Here is a 19,762-nt window from a genome sequence, read left to right as displayed (position 1 = left end):
GCAGAACATAGTGTGTTCAGTTAATCTCCTTGTGTATGTGAAAGTTTCAAGGAGTGGTCTCATTCACAGGAGAGAAAAAATGCCCAAAACAGAATGAAGACTTGTTTTTAGACTACAAGGCCCTGTATCTCCTCTCCTGGTTGCTTTTCAAATGGACAGCTGTGAGCCACATCTAGGAAAGACGATGGATGTGGTGATCAGAGCAGGCTGCCGGCTGTATGATGCTCTGAGATGGTGTAAGCACCCTCCCTGATCTGAGGCAAGGCCATGCATGAACTTAAGTTGGGGTGCTGTTCTGCTCCTTCTCAAGGAAGTCCATGTTGTTGAATTGTCCTGCTGCGAGAGAGACTATTTTCTTTTTACCATGATTTTCTGGATTACTTGTGGACTAGTAATAGCTTCTTTCGCTGATGTAATGCGTTCGGTTTCTGAAACACTGACAGTGTTTCATAGATTTCCCATGCTCTTGACCTGTTGGAGGTTGCCTTTCTGCTCTCTCTGTCTTGCCTCTCTAAGGTGTGGTTTTCTGGTGGTGTGTGTTTGTTGGTTGTTTTTTGGGTCTTGTTGGTTTTTTTTCCAATAGGAAGAGACTTTAATGTGGTCTTTTCCTTTTGGCTTCGGAAATCCTTTGGGAGGATTTCTGTATGGTCCTGCTTATGTTGAAGAAATTATGTTAAGCAAAGCTGTGACTGCTTTGTGCATTAGGGAGGTATGTAGTAAGTGCTAAAGGGCTGTTGGAGTAGTTCCCATTCTGAATGGAGTACTAGCCCAGGATGGCTAATCCAACTGTCGTCTTGAGCATAAGCACAGAAGCTGTGAAATTCAGGATTGTTGTTGCTATGCATGTGCCAGTTTATGGCAGACAATGTCCAAAATGACACCTTGGAAATCTTCTCTGTGGCTTCATTACTGGGAAGTAACTGTCACCTGTTGCATGCTTATGTAAAAAGTATATAGCAAGCGGAAGAGTTGATGGATAGAATACAACTGTTCACATGATCCTAATGTGTGCATGCGGGAGTAGTTTCCCAAGTAAGGCTTATTTCCAGACAAGTCCAGTTAATCTCTCTGTATAAGTATTAAATGACTTACAGTGATTTTGCTTTTAGCGTCATGGAATCAACAACAGAAGGAGTGCTGTTACCCAAGGTAAAGCAGCATGGCACTGTAATGCCTTTGCTTGACTGGCTATCTTGATAAGGACCTACAATGAGAGATGACAAAAATCAGAGGATTTAGCACATAGTTCTGCCTCGTGAAAGTGGTTTGAGTGAGAGCTGCTTGGTTCTAGTGGAATCTTACCTAGGATAGAAGCCTGCAGTGTCTTGCAGCTGTCTGATGTAACAGCAGACCTGCACCTTACATCTCATGGGGCAGCACCTCACGCAGCTTTCCCGCAAAACCCAGAAAGGAGGTAAGAAACAGTAGTTTTGTGTCTGTAATGGCAAGTTTCATCCACAGCTTCTGTCACCCATATCCTCCTAGCACATTCATCAGCAGTGTAGGTGTTTGGTACTCAACAGCATAAGCATGCCATGCCTACTTACACTACTAGAAAGGTGCAAGACCGGTGATGTTTGGCTTGGTGCCATTAAATTACAGCACAAGAACTGTATGGCTGTAGGTGGATAGAGACATTAGATAATGCATTTTGAGCAATCCTAACACCAAGGAAGTGGTAAAATTTGAGGAAGAAATGGAAAGAAACTTGATCTTTGATATTATGTTCTCTCTCTTGTGTATGGGCAGAGGGAGGAGTTTAAGGGCAAGTTTAGCATGTGCATTATCTTTAGAAGCATCTGTAAATAGTTTATTATTAGGTAGGATGCAAGACTTTGTGGCTTAGTGTCTTAGTTACAGTGAAATATTTTACAGACAAATACTTGAAACAGAGAGATCTTCCTGCTTTTAATGATATTAAAATTTTGTTTTGTTTTGACATAAGGGCTATTTCATTCTTTCTCAGTTCATAGCCTTAAATGGCCAAAAATGCAGTTTTAAATTTTTTTCTTTCGTTTTCTAATTGTTTGTCTGTAGGCTTTTTTTTTTTTTTTTCCGTAGTGATGAGAGCAGAGAAGTTATTCTTCACCAGGGAAAGTCTTCCTGAAAAAGTCTAGGCATGCCCTTACTAGGATTTTTCTAAGGAGAACACCGCAATGTGAATACAGTGGAATAAAATCATAATGAAACAGTCTGTTTTCTTTCCAGCATCACTTCCAACTGAATATCCTGAAGTAAGACAAGGATATAAATTAAACTATAGTGTACCTCTGTAAGCAGGGTCTGTGGTTTAAAAGTGCCGTGGGGCACATAGCTGTGTTGTAAACTCCATCTGAAATGAGTGATTGGAACTGTAGGTGTTATGTCTGACCAATATGCACGATAGTGCTTTTTGTTGGTTCAAAAAATTTGCACTTCAGTACTTCACACTGAAACTGGTCTTCTCTTGAAGCCAGGCCTTGAGAGAGGATTCTGCTGCAAAAGCAAGGCTGGCCTTGATACCGTTAGACTGCCATTGATGGGCTGTTGGTTAGCTGTGCCTTGCAGAGGGTGCTGGGTGGTCTGCAGCCTTGCAGGTCTGAGAGCCCCAAGTCTGTGGGCTTGGGGTGATATTTGTCTGGTGTCCGCCTTGGGGCGGTGGTATGGAGATGTGCAGGGCAGGCTGCAGGAAGACTTCTTTTACACGTTGTGGATGATGATGCTAGAATTCAGACGGAGGGGGAAAAAAGTAGGTGTTCAAATTAGTCTTGGGAAAAAAAGTTATTATCCTGGCAATTTTTTTCCTTTTATCTGGAAACTAATTAGAGAAAATAATTCGGGGTGATGTAGTGTTTCATTGAGATGTAAGGGTGTAGTCCAAGTAAGATAACGGCAGTTTATGGCCTCTTGGAGTGCAACTTTCGCAAGGTTTTGGCTATCGTTTTATAACCATCACAACTTTATTGTTCCTGAGGACTGGGAAGATTCTGAAGAGGAATGTTTTTGCTAAATTGGAATAGCTTCTGCCCTTAAGGTGATGCCTGTGTATTTTGCAGCTTACTGTAGCACCTTGGACTGTGTGCTGACCAAGCATGAAACGCTGCAAGGCCAAGTAGGCAGATAATACCCGCCCAGCGCGAGGGTGAAGTCAGCGAGGCTGAGCAACTGCGTGCAAGGGGGTTACGTAAAGCTGGGTGTGGAGCAGTGTCCTATCTTTGTGAAACACGGCTGACTGCAGGGATCTGATGTGCAAAGAGCTGTGAAAATGTGCTGCCTGGGAAAAAGACTTCTTGGGATAAGAAATCCTGCTGCTGCAGATAGACGTGCTAGTGGGGTATAAAAGCAGACACCTGGTCAAGGGTTTTCTTTTGCCTTTGCAAACAAGAACGCATGAAAATATTCTGAGCAAACGTTGTTTTTCTTTGCTAAGAGATTGAGAGGTAAATGTGTATGTTTCTCCATGTGTAAAATCTAATAGTATTACATGGTTCAGTCATTGTCATTAACTGTTACTTAATATCTCTTCAGTGACAGTGAATGGGATGAACAAAAATCACTTTCCACGGCAGATGTAGTTCAAGGATCCATCTAAGACATACAGAATTTTCAACATAATTTAAAGCTGTTACTTAACGCGGATTTTTTCCCATGTATAATGATTCTGCAAGTCCTTGTACAACTTTCAGATTTACAGCAATTTGAAAGTTGTAACCTTTGTACAAGTCCTTCTTTTATGCTGATTGTATCTCCACTTAACCTGTGATGTTATTCTGGCAGTATCTTTGAGCTGATCCTGTGTATGTGAAATGTCAAATGTGAAAGCCCTAAAGAGAGAACATGGGGAGTTAGCAGTGTGCATCTGATGATGGGCAATGTGGAAAGCAACCTGAAACAGCAGAGGAATCATCAGCTTCTCCTTGCTTTGTGTTGTGCAGTCATCTATAGGCGTAAAATCCCAGTGTGTGGTATAGCATCATCTCCGCAGTTCTATCTTTTATGTCTACAAACAAAAGAAGTGAGCAAGAGAAAATGAGTACACTTGTCCAAGGGAGATTTGTTCTGTGATCATGTTTAATCAAACATGTAATCAACATTTAATCAAACATTTAATAAACTGCTTGCATTTTTCCTTCTAATTAGTTGCTGCCAATTATTGGGATTGAAGAGTGAGTTTCAGGGCGGAGCCAGACAAAAATAACCCAGAGGAAAACAACGAGCTGCTACTGTGCCTTTGTGTCTGCCTTTCCAGCCCCTACTCAGAAGCTGGATCAGCTGTTTGTACATCCGCCTCCTTAGCAATGATAAGGACGATGGTAATTTGGTAGATTAGAATAGAAATTTAGCTTTTTATTTTTTCCTTTAAGAGGGATTTAGGTTATCTTACAAACTCATCAGTGTGTTGTGATCACACCAATGTTGTAATGGGGAGGGGCAGGTACCAGAGAATCTAGATAAGTCCATAAAGAGAACCAAATGTAAAACATGCAGCTGAACTGTTGGCTTTTTTTCTGAGAGGGAGGACGAGGGTATGAGTAACAGAGCTCTGGTATGATGGTATGATTTAGCTTGTTGAGGCAGCTTCTAGAAAATCTGAGGAGGCCCAAGAAATTGTCCGGTTCTTCCAGTTACACAGTGTAGCAGAGCTCCCACCAGATCTGAATCTGGGCTACAATGGAGTCTGGTTAGAAAATGTAATAGCATTTTGGGGGTTGTATATCAGCTCCTGCGTGCCCTGGCCACATTTAGGAAAGTTGTAGTCTTAAAACACATGTGCTCAGTCACTGATGGAAATGATGCATGTAACAGCTGCTGTCTGGGATAAGTTATGAAAAAAACAAGGGCAGGATTAATTCGAGCACCCTGTGTGTGTACCCCAATGTGTCTGCGTGACAGAGATTAGTAGCAAGATGTGCCATGGAAGGTCAGGGGTGTGGGAGACGGCAAGTCACATGCTGTGGGTGCTGGCCGAAGGCAGAGCTCTGAAGGTGGCCTTTGGGCAAAGTGGTGCCTGCGGAAGGGCTGAAGCTGATCAGAAAAAGTGTTTGGTTCAGAGAGATGGGATGCTCTAAATTTCTTGTAAGCAAACAGGGTTTACGTTGAAGAACTTCTGTCTTTGTCATTCACTTTACCTTATGGAGGGATGTGTGTTTTGTCTTAACAGCTTGGATAAAAAACAAGCAGTAGTTGTGTTTTATGATTTATAAAAGTTTGTGGTGTTTTGTTTGGTTTTTTTTTTTCCCCTCTTACTGCACAGTAAACAATCCACTGAAGCAAACAAGAAAATGGGTGTTCTGGTAGACCTATACATATGCTACTGCTTAAAGCAAGAAGCCTATGGACTGGAAGAAATAGGGAGAATTTTAATCTTTCTTTAACAGCACACTTCAGAGTAATGTAAAGCAGATAAAATGCATGATAAAATAGATCTGTTTGTAACACACACATAGAAGTGCTTCTCTGAAGTGGTCTGGACACCAGGATAGAGAATTTTCATGAGCTAGTGTAGAGATTTCTCGGAGATACTGTTTTGCCCTTTTCAGGTGCAGAAACTATCATGAGTGATGGAGGCTTTTTGTCTTGCCGTCTAATCTCTGCTCCAGTTTCAAGTTTGCGCTTTCTGACCTTGGCTGATCCTATGCGTAACAATCCTATGCCCATCCCTGCCCAAAGCTTTTGGTGTATTTCTGTCAATCTTCATGACCTACATTGCCTTGATATTAAAAGGTTGGCAGCAGTACCTTGTTCCATGTGTTGCATTTCCAACTCCTCAAACTGCCGCCCCATCCAGTGAGACCAATGGAAAACTCTATTCTCTTACCTGAACCTTTTGGTAAGGTTTTTTTCCCCAGGGTGTGTGGGTATTTTTAAATTTTTTTTTTTTTTTTTTGTCATGTCCCCCCATCGTCCCCCCCCATGTCCACATCAGCTATTAATATTATTCCATATGCTGTATAATTAAAAAAATTATTAATTTGTTGTTTCTCCATTTAGATCCTTTTTTCTTGTAAGTAGGACCGTACTCAAATATTGCATGTTGCAGACATTTTATTTGATTTCCAGGATCATGTGTAATTTGTGCAGATCACCAAGATGATTCACTGCAGCACTGTCGAACGCTGTATCCTGTTGCTTCTCAGGGAAGTTGGCCATGCGTCAATAAATGGAATATTTTCAAGCAGCATGATCATCAGTTGTTGGAAGCCAAGCTTTCATTTTATTGCAAGCCTCTCTAATGAGGCTTCCAAATAAAGTACAATAATATTTCTTTGATCTATGTTGACGTAAACTCAAGCAGAAGAGTCAGTTGCAGGGGAAGGAAATTCCCATTATTGGTATTGGCATCTGAATCTGTTCAAATGGAGAAAAGCAATCCAGTTCATATTTCTTTAATTTCTACCATGTATTTTCTGCTGGACGTCTTTTTTTTCTCAAACAGGGTACTAGGCTGCAGAACTGCACTTGTCAGATTCCAAGTGCTTTCCTGTTTTCTATTGACATGGTTCATACAGTGTTTGGGGGGAGCTGCATAGCAAAATAAAGGTGAAACCCAGTTTCAGATGCTACTGGAACTGCTTTTAGCCAGCTTTTTATTTGGGGCTTAACCAGTCCGTCCTCTTTAAAATAACAGCTGCATTCCTAAGTGCCCCAAACTAAAGGCTGAAGCTTGACATGCATCTCAAAGGGAGCAAACAAAACGGTGGAACTGACTGGATGAGTTATGTGAGCCTAAACTGATGCAGAGTTTGAGGAGAAAAGATTTCTAGGAACATCTCTTACTTAATTATTTTGTGCTAAACCTTTCCATGGATGTCCTTTTAACCTGATGAAACATTGGACTGGTGTCTGTGACAGCGTGTATAGCTGGCCACAGTCACTTCTCGGCATAGGCTTTTTTTAGTTATGTCTATGAATCTATGGCTGACTCTGGTTCCATAAATGAAGAGGAAAATTTGTTCCTTGCATATGCAAACAGTGGTCACTTGGTGAGTGTAGGAGACAAGAAATCACAAGTGCTCTCAAAGCTAATGAAACTTGAGGGAGACTTGGTGTCTGACTTGTACCGTGCCAAAACATTAGGGCTATCCCTTATGGAGGGGGAAAAAAGAAGTTGCAATCAGGTTTCTTCAGTGAGCAGACACATTAACTTTCTTGCATTAACTTTCTCTTGTTTGTATAATGAAGTTTTGCATGAGGGAAAAAGCCCCAGACACCTATATATCTTACTTGAAGACTGGCTGGAGATGAATAAATTCATTTTTGCACGGCAAGTTGCTGAACTTAAATGCGTCTCTAATTTCTGCCAAAAAAATGCCCAGTCTCTTTTAGAGATCCAAGAAGTGGAAAAAAAATTTGTGTATTACACATTTCTCATGCATGTCTCAGTGGGTGTCTGGCCTCTAGAAAACCTCCCAAAAGGTTTATTCAAGGCTGTTTGCCAAAGTCTTGGAACGTTGCAGTGGATGTACAGCATATGGTTTCAGGGTTAGTGGATTAAAAGCCATTTGTAGATGAAATCTGGCTTGGCAGAGATGCTCTGCTCTCTGCACCCCTTGGTTTTAGCAGAGTGGAGGTGTGTGTTCAATCTCCTTCGCAGTGTGCAGACCTGCAGTACCAGCCTGGGGCCCAGCAGAGCCTCCTCTCACTGGCCATAATGGACTGATGGTCCTTGTGCAGCATGCTTATTTTGAAGAGGAGAGCAGCTGAAGCTCCTTCTCAGAACATCAAGGCAAGCCACTAGGGTGCTTTTATTTGGGTAAAAGGCAGGAATCCAGATAAGACTTATGAAAGTAAATGGGGCACCTGTAGCATGCCGGAGGGAGGTGATGGGGAAGAGGCAGAGAGAGGGGTATGGAAGTGGCAGTTTCTAGCCTGTGCAGAAGTCTACTTTAAGTACCTTTTTTTTATTATTATTACTTCATTCTGTTTAAGAAACTGAATTCTAAGCTTTGATTAGAGTGTGGGAATCCAGCAGACACAGAGGGCTGTTTAGGTTGGCTTGCCATACCTATGCCCTTTGTAGAAAGGCACTTGTAGGAAGGAGATTCCCCCCAGGATACTCTTAATTCATTCTTGGGATTTCAAGGATTATGGCAAAATTTCTTCTTCAGAGCCTTTACGCTGTTACAACAAATGCCTCAATGTGGTCTTAATATGCTGAGCATCAACTTGGTAGGAGACCCACAAGCTCTCTGCAAACCTTCCAGAGATTTGAAGAAGACACACTGTTTTCTTGAATCTTTTTTTTGCTATAAGAGTTGATTTGCATTGCTAGAACCCCAGAATGCTGTGGTAGTTCTCTGCATCGATGGTGTGAGATGCTTTACAAATGCACTGCCCAGAGGGACTGCGGTCTAGTTAAGATGAACTGTGGATAATGGTTCTGGTGAATGGTTATTTCTAATATGGTTTCTTTTCCTGTATGCTTTTGTCAGGTAGCTGTGTGCAAGCTCCAGTGAGATTGTTAAAAGTGACTATGGCAGATACCTAAAACTAAGAGAAGTCCTGAAGATTCTCAGAGGGCAATTGCCAGGCGCTTTCAGAAAGTCTGCTTACTGTAGGCTAATATAGGTTGGGCACTCAATATTCTTACGTAAGCTTGAGAGACCAAACCAGTTCACCTTTTGTCATCTTTTCTGTTCTTTCACTTTTCTCTTCCAAAATAAAGACAATTGCTGTCAATAGAGTTAGGCACACTGTAGGTTAGCTTACCAGATGTGTTGCACTTCTTCAATCTGAATTCTTCCTGTCCAAATAGAACAGGGAGGTATTAAGAAGACTTATATGTAGGGCATGACATAAATATATTTAATCTGAAGATCTTTAGATAGACAGATAGATGTAGTGAGATATATAGACAGGTAAATATAGCTAGATTTATATTATCAGCCCAAATCCCTGTATCATTTCTTTAACCTTGCCTGGTAGCTGATAACAGTATGCCATTTGCATTAATACTGGTAAACCAATATTTGTGATTCGGACAGCTTATCTGCAGTAATAGAGAAGAATCATTTGATGCCTAAATCTGATAGTGCTTAAGTCTAAAACCACTAATGAAACAACTTTCTGGGTGTCTTAATGTACGTAGTGATTCTATATTGTTCAAATGAAGGGAAAAATGTATGCTGTTCCTATGTAAACCTCATCTTGCCTTACAAAAGCCCCAGAAACCTTGAATATATTTGATTAACCAAAGCATGGGAAGTAGCTGTTTTAATAAGGGGACATTGGTAGTTGTTCCAATTCTGAGAGAAAGCTCACTATAAAATATGTATGCAGGTTTTACTAGCCTTGGTGTACATAAGTTAAAAATTAAAACACATATTTAACAGTAAATAACTTTATGTTGGGTCACAATGAACAGTAAGGCAGGAGCCTAAAGGAAGCCCCAGAATAAACAAAGGCTTGCTTGCATCTGGCTTAAATCTTTTATTTCTAAGAGCTACTTTCCTCCTAAATGGATATCTGTAAGAGAAACCTGATTTTGTTGGCCTTTCAGTACAGATGTGGGGTGGACCAGTTTTTTCCCCACTTGCCTTGACAGCCTTGCCTATGCTGGAACAAAAAGATGTATTCTCCTCTTACCCCTGCTCTGCCCTTCTTGTCCTGTTTTTCTTTTCCAGTCAGAATAGGCCTACAGCTCCGTCTAGCTTTGACTGTAGTACAAGATACCAGTGAGATAGCTTTAAACAAACCAGGGGGTTTCGAGAGTGAAAAATAAAGTTTGGCTGCAAAACCCAGAAGCTGGCTACATCCTCAGGTGAGCACTGCAGTCTGCACTAAGCTGTGTGCTGCGACAATAAAATAGCTCTTAGTACCTGAGCTGAGGAGTTTAAAGCTAGGTGAGGCTCTGGTTTCTAGATGGATGTATAGGCAGAAGCATAGATGTATACATTGATTCAACTCTTTATGCATTGCTTCAGCACTTGTTCCTGTTGCAAAAGATGCGGTCTTTGAAAGGAGGCAGACAGGCAGGAAGCTTGATTATCTTGTCTGATGCAGTTTAGGGATTTACTGGTAAACCTCTCTGTTCAAGAGTTGATGCTGCTCAGAAGCAATGCAAAGGCCAATATAATTACAGGTAGAGTTTGGAGGAGTGGTACTGCAACTGACTTTAGATGCCATGGTACCTCAGTCTAAGAGAATAGGCATTTGACTAATACTGTTAGCTAGTTTGGTTACTCTCTGAGCATGAAGTTAGAAAGACCCATGCAAAGGCAGGAGGAATTCTGCGTATCGCTGGACAGAGCTTATTGAAGGACATCAAAATGCAGCTTGCATACAGTATAAACGTAAAGCTGTATCAGTCTGTCATTGCACGATTTGTGTGCTGCTAGCTCTCCCTGCCGTGACAAGGAGATTCCCAAGATGGTGATGCTTCGTAGGGGAGAAACTTTAAGTCTGAACTGAACCTGCAGCCCTGCACTTTCAGGTTGCAGCACTTTTGTAGTTGAGTGTGCCCTTGTGTGTGAGTCGTCTTAGGACCTTCGGCATAAGAAATCTATTAGCTGTAGCCATAGGAGCTTCAGGGTATTTCCTGACAGTAAGTACCTCCAGTTAACTGCCAGCAGGGTCGCTGAGTGTTTCTTTACATTTAGTGCTCTTTGTTTCATGTGACTGTTTGTGACTGACCATCCTAATTTGTTCTTAACTTTCTTAAAATGGCATTGTTCTGGCAACCCTTTCTAAGGCCATTTTGCACAGCTGCTTACCGTTGTGCTTTTTGAGCGCATAGGGTGTTCTCTTCTTTGACATGAAAAAGGTGGTGACTCGTGTCATCTGTAAAACTGAAAAGTACTATCTGCTGATTGGATCCATCAATGGCACAGGGGAGAATTGGAAGTATCCGTTTCCCGTTAGCTTTCAGGCTGGAGCAGTTCTAGCAGCGTTATCAGAAATGACCCTGATGAAATCTTCATCCATTGAGTCAATGTGAGTTGTCCTTTCTGCTTCAGTGGAGGTAGCTTTTCATGGCAAGTTTTTCAGTATGGTTTTATTTGCCTTAGATTCCAATTTAGTACTGGAGGAGTTGAGCAGACGCTAATATCTGCCTTCCTACTTCAGTGTAATAGATGTTAAGAAGTGGAATATAGTTCTTCCTGCAATTTGGCAGTATCTGGAAAGTCAGAAGTAAACAAAATACCAATTTGCTAACTAATGTACCCCTTAGTGAATAGGGGATTGCCCATCTTGCCCAAGTTGTGTGAAGATTCCCTTCATGAAGAAGAAAATCTGCCAACCTGATTTCTAGGGCTCCACTGGCAATGGAAAATGGAAGGGTTTAGAGTCTTTTTTGCTGACTAGTGACTTATTCTGTGATTTAAGAGAATAAGACACTAATAATTTGTAACTGCTGGCTTAATATGGGAGGAGAGTTGCTAAGAATAATATAAAATGTAAATTTTTAGAAGCTTGACGTCAGAGAATGAAAGATTTAGGTATTTTATGGTTATAGTACCAAGAAGTTTTATCAACACGTGCAGAAAACTTCTGCCTCAGTGTGACAGCTAATGGAATGTATCGTGGCACTGGAGAGCAAGTATGCAATATTAAGCGTCCTTCAGATTATAAACCTGTTAGTGTGAGGTTATTGCTCATTTTGTCTGTAAAACGTAATTATGTTCGTATGTTTCTAGAAGCCTTTAATAGCTTCTGCAGTAAGAGCTTAACATATGTATATAAAAGATAAATACGTACCTGTCCCCAGAAGGGATACTGTCTTCTGTCTCCTGATTCTGCTGCCTCTTCTCAGGTCTCTCTCAGTCATCACCAGTGCCTTGTGACCTTAGAAAGACTTTCGAAAGGGATGGGTCATGTGTTTGCTTTTCGCAGAGGGTCCTATTAACGCTGGGTTGACTGGGGTCATGGGGAGACAAAGGGAGCTGGGAGCAGAGAGGACATACGTGCTCTTTGCAGTGCTTGAGGAAGCAAGCAGTTTATTGAAGCCAAAGGATGATGCTGGAACAATTTAGCATGCAAATTTGAAGGACTCTGACCTTTGGGAAATTAATGTCTTGTAATGGAAGATACAGTGCCAAAACAGCTTGGTTTGAAGATGTTTTTTAATAAGTTTATAAAGAGATCACATGGTGTGGCTGCCTGCCATAGCTGGGAACTGGATCTGATAATGTCTGGTGGTGTAAGCCTATGGCTGATGGCTGAACCCTGCCCAGTTGCTTATAATTGTCATCAGGTACTAAATATGTCTCTGAATGTCTGGTACGATGAATAAGTCATTGCCTTTAATAATTTTTCTGTGCAGCTGTTAATCGTTCCTTCTTCCCACTGATGGCTCTTTAGTTTTTCTTTTCGAAAGACTGTGGTTAAAGGTTTTGTGTCCCTGCTGGGAAAGCAGCAAGTATGGGCTCCCAGAACCTGGGGTCACTAGTTCCAAGAAAAGAGTCTGGCAGAGCTCAGCAGCACTGATCCATCTTAAATGCCTAGTTTAAAAAGAAAAGAGAAGAAAAAAGATCCTTTCAAGTTATATTTAATGACTCTATGGCTTTTATGACTCGGGATTTACAGATTTTATTTCTACAGTACCTATTGTTTAATGCTGAAATTAGTAGCCCTGTAATGTTTCATTAAACCATTACTGAAACTTTGTCTTAATATTTAGTCACTAAAGGCAGTTTATTTCCTCTAGTTACTATTTACAGTGTCTGGTTTCTTTACTTTGTGGCTTTTTCCTCCCTGCTACTTGAACGTCTGAAGTCATGATGTTGGATGCTTCAGTTTGTCGTTGCTCTTGCAAGATAAGGCCTGAGTGGGTTTCTAGCTGATTCTTTGCTGTGAGATGCTGGTGAACATGTGTGTGTGTGTTGTGGTGGGTATTTGCGGCATGTGGAAGCATTGCGGTGCTGCAGGTGAATGCCGGAGTGATGCTGCTGCTGCTGCCCTACCAAGATCCTCTTTTACTTTGTAGTCATTTTCAGGGCACTTTGTTCTGATACAGCACTCCAAGAAGCACTTTTATAGCTGTAAATGGGATGATACAATGCTTTGAAGATGCAGAGAAGATCAGATAGTTCTACCAAATGTTATGTGTGAATGGGGTGGTGGTGTGAAAATCACTTATGGTGTTGTAGTGTCTGATGTATGAGGCCTCCTATTGCTCGGACCATTCCCTGTTTACAAAAACAAGGAAGAAATGCACAAATGTGGCTACCCTCCGTGATTTTTTTTCTACTTAAAAGGTCCTCTGTGACAGCCCAAAGTCTCATTTTTTTCAGCCCATCTAAAGGGCAGTTAGAGTTTCAAGTGAGACCTTTTCTCCCCTAAACTACATTATCTGTTGCTACCGGACTGTAAAGGTGTACTTCATTTCCCTTCTCCTTTGGATCTATGATGCTTTACAGACTGAGAAAATTGAGGACTCCCTCCCCCAAATGCCAACTTTTGATCCATTTCAGTCATAAATCTTTCCAAAATACTAATTACTAAAGGAGAAAAGCTTGCTGAAAGGTAAGAGTAGTTGCATATAAATTAGTAAAATTAACTCTGATTAATTGCCTGCTTGATATGTGTGCAAAAAAAAAAAAAAAAAACCCAAAAAATCCCCACATTACAGCTGAGTCTTGCCATGTTTCAGATGCCCTCAGTTATCTTCCGTGTGCACTGATGGCTGCGGCTGCCAGGTGGGACCCACAGACAGCAAGCGCCCCTGTGTTGGGGTTGCCACTTGGTTGCTTCCCTGATAGACGATAAGGTGGAGTCCATCAGTGATGAAAAATAATAAAAGCAAGGATCCTCACAAATATTTAATAACAGAAATGCAGGGTGTTCTGCTGATGGAAAAACTAAGGCAAATGAGCTGAGCTTGCCTTTGTGCCAGGAGGAGAACAGGCTGTCTGCGAGGTTGTGGATGGCTGGTATTGCTGGTTTTCATGCTTTGCTTTGGCGTTGCTGGCCCAGTGCCTTCCTCTGTGTCTGGTAATTTCAGCGTGGTGCAAAGTCTTAGTGGCTGCAGGTTTTTGCTCTGATGCATTAATATTTATACAACTCCCTTTGATGCCAATGTATTGCTTTTCTGAGAAACTGCTTTTATTTTTCATATCAAAGCAATATGTTATTATTATTTGCCACTTTTTTACATGGGAAATTTTGGAGGTGAAACGTCCTATCTGAGAAAATTAACTTCACTGCATGCACTAATAACTTCTTGGGCTACTAAACCAGATAGAAAGATTGCCTTTTACTTTTGAAATTGTAAATTCTGTTTGGCATTTTTCAATCTATCACTCAGACCAGACAGCAAAAATATGTTACTTAATTTAACCATGGCTATAATATACAACCTGATAGTCATTTTCTCTTTTAACTGTCATTCACTGTAATGTTCAGGTCCTAGATGCTGTGGGGAATTAGTCCAAACTGTTTACTTTGGATGTTAAAAAAAAACAAACCCAACCCCAAAAGCCAGCTATTCTACATAGTTTGAGGCTGTGGTAAAACATCAATTCCAAAACACCAATTAATGTGCTTTTAGTAACTTGATATTGAATTCTTCTTTAAATCCATATATCATTCTAACTTAAACATGACGTCAGCTTGCATGGTAATTATTATAATTGCTATTGCACATGGTGAGGCTTGCATTATCCAGCAGAGTTTTTCACTGGTTTCAGATACAGAGCTATATATAGTCATAACAAGCTTCTGGGTTTTATTCGGTATTGCAGGCTAGTGCAGCGGTTACTTAAACATTTCTGGGTTTCCTTTAAATGTTGCAGTGTGTGATTCAGCAGAGCTGTGTGCTGAAGGAAGGGAACATGAGAAGCACCAGTCACTAATTTGTGCTGCACCTGAATATGTTTCCATAGCTTTAGGCATACTATGCCAGTTGAAGACATTGAAGCTTGCTGGAAGTTAGGTTTTTAGCTTTATCACCTTCAAACACTTTTTCCCCTTCTCTCTTCTCCCAGAGGTTTTCTAGCATTTGCTAATAATTCTTTTTTTTTTTTTTTCCTGGGCCAGTGGTTGGAGTACAAGGTCCCTGTCTAGATGATCTTTGGAATGAAATGTATTTTAAAAATAGCGACCTCTGAGAAGATAGTTTAGAACTGACCATTTTTTCAAGCATCTGTTCAATGAAAATGGGCAGATGCAATCTCTTTGTGACCCTGTTGTGTTGTCTCTTTGGAAGGAGGAGGGAAATACAGCTAATAATGATCTTCTTTTTCCCCTCAGAAAAAGAGACTTGCTGTGGGTTTTGTATAGCCTGTTGCCAATATCAGGAGGCCAGCTGGGAATGGGAGCCCTTCCTCTGGTAGGCTATGTCTCAATTTCAAGCTACATGGGAAGAAAGAAGGGTCATGGACAACACCATGAGGGACACAAGAGTAGTGGTCAGTGCTCCAAGTGAAATAGCCCCCCTGTGAGTCAGCACCTTTGAAACAGGCTTTGGTACCTCTGGAAGCATTCTGCCTAGCCTGGACACGTTCTTGTATCCCTCACTTAATTTTATTTTTTTTTTTTTAAACTGTCTCCTTGGTCTGCCTTGTCTGCAGAATTTGCCGTTCTCTGCTTGTGTCTGAGCCGCGGTCCTGTACCCATCTGTGCTTTGCGTTGGGAGAGGAGTTTGTCATAGTACCTTGCGTATGTTAAGTGCATCTGCGGTGCGTGTCTCAGCATAGCTTAACGGAAAGCCTGTCCTCTGCTAAAGAAACAGCCCAAAAGAATGTACACAAGGCTGTAGGATGTCTTTTTCTTACTAGCTTTTTAAGCATCATATGAAGGAGTGGTGGCTGGTCCCTGGCTCTGTCAGACTCCCAGGGCAGTTAATTGAGCAACTGACTTGTCTCCATTGAGTGTCCCACACAGACAGGCCCTTGTTGGGGAATTGCTTGTGGCCCACAGCCTGCTTCGTTCTCTCTGTTTATTTTTTGAGGGTCCTAGCCTTTCTCGTGTGTAGGACCAGCTTGCTTTCTGTGCCTATCCCCAAGCCCTGTCACATGTGACGTGAGGCAGTTAGTGTGGTTAGATGGTATTGCATGCTTGATTGCATAAGGGCTGTCTTGCTGCCCTGAGCCTGCAGCTGTGACTTGCCGGGCCAAAAAGCCTGGAGTCACTGGCTTAGGAAATCTTCAGAGGCAGAGAATCAACTAATGCCAGAACTGAGGTGTGTGGTTGCTTGACATCCTGGTTGTTTGAATACCTTTTCTTTTTAAAATAACTTATTTTCAAAAAAAGCGATTTTGCTAGAGGATTTTTCCCAAATTAACTAATCCTCAAAACATGCATGCTTCTGTGGTTTCTGGTCCTCTGGATTTAAGCATAAAAAGTTCTCATGTTTCAGGTAACCAAAGGGGGACACCCTCCCCCCCCCCCCCTCTGAAAAAGGGGAAGACCCAGCGCTACAAGCCAACCTTGGTAATTGCTTCCTCCTTCCCGTAGCTTTTTAAGCATGTGTGATGTCATACCCAACAGCAGGCACCCCTTCTCTCCCCGCTTGTGTGCTGGTCTGGCTTCTTCCCTTCTGCTGGGGCAGGACAATCGGTTTCAGTAAGTCCCAGTAAATTTGCAAAGTCCATTTTGGGGGGATTATAGAAAACTTCTGACTAATTCCTTCTCAACTGGGTTTGGCAACCAGCTTGCAAGTATTTTTTCTTCTTCAAAGTAGAACAAAGTTTATTCAGTGTGTATGCAGGCATGGCAAGAAATGCAGCCTTTGCCATCAGCCTCTGTTCTTCAAGGGGCTCTGGAGCAGTCCTGTCTGAAGCCTGGTGTATTTCAATGGCAGTTTTGAGTTGTTCTGTTTACTCCAGGGCAGACACAGCAAAAATGTAGCTGGATTGGTTATTTTAAGTTTTAGCTTACAATACTTGGAATGCTTCTGAGTAGGCTGCTGCCCTAATTTACAAAAAAGCACTCCCCACCTAATATTTCTTATTTATCTTGCTTAGCTGTGTGAAAATCATCGTTTCAACAATTTGGCTATTAAGTCTTTCTCTATGAGATTCATATTTTCTTCTCAAAATGTAGTTGGAATGCATCTGGCCAGCCTCAGGTGACAGTCTGCAACAATGCTTCCCACGCTGTAATGGCAGTATATTAATCACCCACCATTTACAGGCTACTGTTATCTGCAAGAGGGCTTTGAAATTCTCTGCAAGAGGTGCTTGGTTTCATTTTCTTTTTAATTTCCTTGCTGAGCAACGACAAGCTCCCTGTTGTGGCTGTGCAATGCATGCTGCTTCTAGGCTAGAGAAACTCCAGACTGCTGAAGTGGAAGAAGGGAGCAATTTGTGTCATAGATGCTGACTGATCGCCTGTCCCTTTGGGCATCTTTGTAATGGCCTCCCAAAAGAAAGACTTACTGTATTGGGCAGAAAACTGGAGGAGCCATTGTGTATTCAGCAGTGTGTGGCAGTTGCAACTATGGACACCACCACAGACGCTCTTAGATAGAAAAGCATTGAGGGCAGAGTTACGCAGTCCTGCTCCGTGACCTCCCCAAAAAGCATCTTTGGTTTTCACATACGGAGTTAGTGGGAACGAGGAAGAGAGATTCCTGTCTTGTGCTTGCTGAGGCTTTTGATTTTTAAGTTAAATTTCCTTTGTCTTCAAAGTGAGGAGAAGGTTATAACATATTTAAATAGTCTGCATATATTGAGAGGGTGGCATGGAGCAGGGATGGCTGGGCTTTGTGCCAGGGATTCAGTTCTGCTCTCAAGGCTAGAGCAGAAATGGTTTGTTTTGCTTGATAACTTGTCAAATGCAATGCCTGAACGTTGCATGTACCTGAATCCCAATTCTCATACCAGCAGAGTAGACGACCATCTCTACAGATGTGCTGAAATTTGCTCTACCAATTGCGGTTCTCAACATTTTGGCATATAATTAGCAGGCCTCTCCAGTCTCTTTTCCCTGGTGTTTCAGGATCACTAGAACCGTTCCCCATATGGCCAAAGCAGTGTTCAGAGGCTTGGGCCTTTCTGACAAACCCCACGTATTTAAAGTCTGCTCTTGCAGGAGCCAGAGCGACGACAAGTCTTAGAACTGAAGTCCAAGGACATGTCTAAAGCCGTGGGGCATCACACTCTCTGGTGTCCCTGCATCCAGTCTGCATGCTATCTACAACAAGGTATCACAGTACGCTGTGTCTCTCTCCCTGGTCGCATCCATGGGTGTGTGTCCCTTTCTGCCCAAAGGAGACCACAGCACTGGGGGCTGATGCACGCAGAGTCCCATCCCAGCCTGTAGCTTGATGCTTGCTCGGGCTGGGACAATGGAGCATACTCGCTTTATGGGGTTGAATCTGTACGTGTTTGCTTGCATGGCTGCTTGTGTGATTTATTAGCTTTTCTTTGGGCACAGCTACATGACGTAGGGGCATTGCCTCTGCTGAGGCCAGCACAGTTAGGTCCATCTGACACAGTGCAGTACCAATCACCAGCTGGAGTTTTAAATGTGGTTTTGAGGCACTGCTTCCAGAATAGATCGTCTGTCTTGAGCAGTGGATCTATGGGGATGTATCTGTGACGGAGTTGCAGCAGGATGACACATCTGGGCAGGGTGCTCCAGCTGTGGGGCAGTCTTTCTCTTCTGGACCTGACCTCTACACTTCCTTTGTCCCCTTCCCTGCTTTGTTTGCAGGGCTAGCCTGTGGAGCCAGCCTGGGTATCTTTGTGCTTGTGATGAAGACAAGCCATGGGACAACTTTAAAGTTTCTTGGCAAGGGTTTCAAGCAGAGAACAACTCGTGCAAGTCGCTGTGTGTGTGTAGCTCTGGGAAGCATTTTGTGTACCAAGATGACAGGGGTAGAACAAGGCTGTAAGTAAGAGGATAAATGGCTGCAAGGTGCTGTGTTCATTCTCCCTGGCATTTATGCATGCATCTTTGGATCAAAATCAAAGATCTATCAAGCATGTGGAATGTGCTGTGGTGCAATTCTCACACTCTGAGGGCAGATGAGAAATGATGAGCAAAGTAGAACTGACTAAAATTGAGATGCTCCCTCCCTAACATCACCCACTTCTTACCTTTGCTCACCTGGCAGCTGCATCAGTCCCAGCGGTGCAGCTGCTTAATATGCATCTTGGGTCACCTCTGAGGCCATGATTCAGAAGCTGCCGAAGTGCTTCCTCGGCAGGGAATTGAACAAGCGCTTTCCTGAATTTGAATCAGGTTCATTACTGTAGATTTTTATTGTTTGCATTCTAGTACGAAGCAACCCTTTTCCACTAGTGTGTGTTCTTACCTTTTCCCCATGTTTCCAACATTAACCATTCCTTTTTTTTTCTTTTCTTTTCCAGGAAAAGAGGAGTAGAAGTAGTACAGGTGAGTAAAAACTATATTTGATTTTTTTTCTCCTCTATTTTCTTATAAAGGAGGTTTACTGATTTTAAATGCTGTCATTTAGATGTCAACATGACCTGGGCTTAATTGTTTTTCTTTCTTTTCCTCTGCTACGGATACTGTTTTTGGAAAAAGAGGACCCCCCCTTTTGTGAAGCATGTGTTGAGCCCATCTAGTCTTAAGTCAACAAGTGCCCTGGTGGAAGTGGGAATGCAGTTAGGCTTTTCTTGTGTCTGTTAATTAATAAGATCTGATAGTTGATTAGGCAATGTTACTCTGTGTATTGTATCACGGACAGTCAAGCTTAACAGAAACAGGAGCTGGCCTTTGAAAAATGCTGTGGCAGAAGGAATGTTCTTGTAACCCAGTGAGCAGAGAAAGGATACTAAAGTGCCTTCAAGTTGTAACCCATCTACAGATAAGTTCAGGTGTTGGCTACGCTTGTTCTTTCCCAGGTCTGAATGATTGTATTTCACACAAGATG

At 42.1% G+C, this 19,762-nt stretch overlaps 1 protein-coding gene and 1 long non-coding RNA gene across 5 annotated transcripts in view; one reads left to right on the top strand and one right to left on the bottom strand.

Moving 5' to 3' along the window:
- The window catches only part of ITPK1 (inositol-tetrakisphosphate 1-kinase), a 174,164-nt gene that overhangs the window by 36,032 nt on the left and 118,370 nt on the right, over positions 1 to 19,762 (top strand). For 3 of the 4 annotated variants that reach the window (XM_087747557.1, XM_087747558.1, XM_087747556.1), the window contains one exon: positions 19,236 to 19,260. The exons of the other annotated variant lie outside the window; for it this stretch is intronic. In XM_087747557.1, coding sequence (XP_087603683.1) covers positions 19,236 to 19,260 — 25 coding nt within the window. The remainder of the gene's footprint in view (positions 1 to 19,235; positions 19,261 to 19,762) is intronic. 4 annotated transcript variants of the gene reach the window in all.
- On the bottom strand, positions 6,196 to 11,971 carry LOC148056835 (uncharacterized). The gene is made up of 3 exons (XR_015702308.1): positions 11,677 to 11,971; positions 10,692 to 11,095; positions 6,196 to 6,327 (listed from the first exon to the last, which is right to left on the bottom strand). It is a non-coding gene; the product is annotated as an uncharacterized LOC148056835 (long non-coding RNA).

This window comes from Nipponia nippon, unplaced genomic scaffold (assembly GCF_047370975.1).
Source record: "Nipponia nippon isolate SJK-2023a ecotype South Korea unplaced genomic scaffold, ASM4737097v1 scaffold_11, whole genome shotgun sequence".
Classification (NCBI taxonomy): Eukaryota; Metazoa; Chordata; class Aves; order Pelecaniformes; family Threskiornithidae; genus Nipponia; species Nipponia nippon.
The sequence above is the reverse complement of the archived record's forward strand: the minus strand, read 5'-3'. Positions and strand labels throughout refer to the sequence as shown.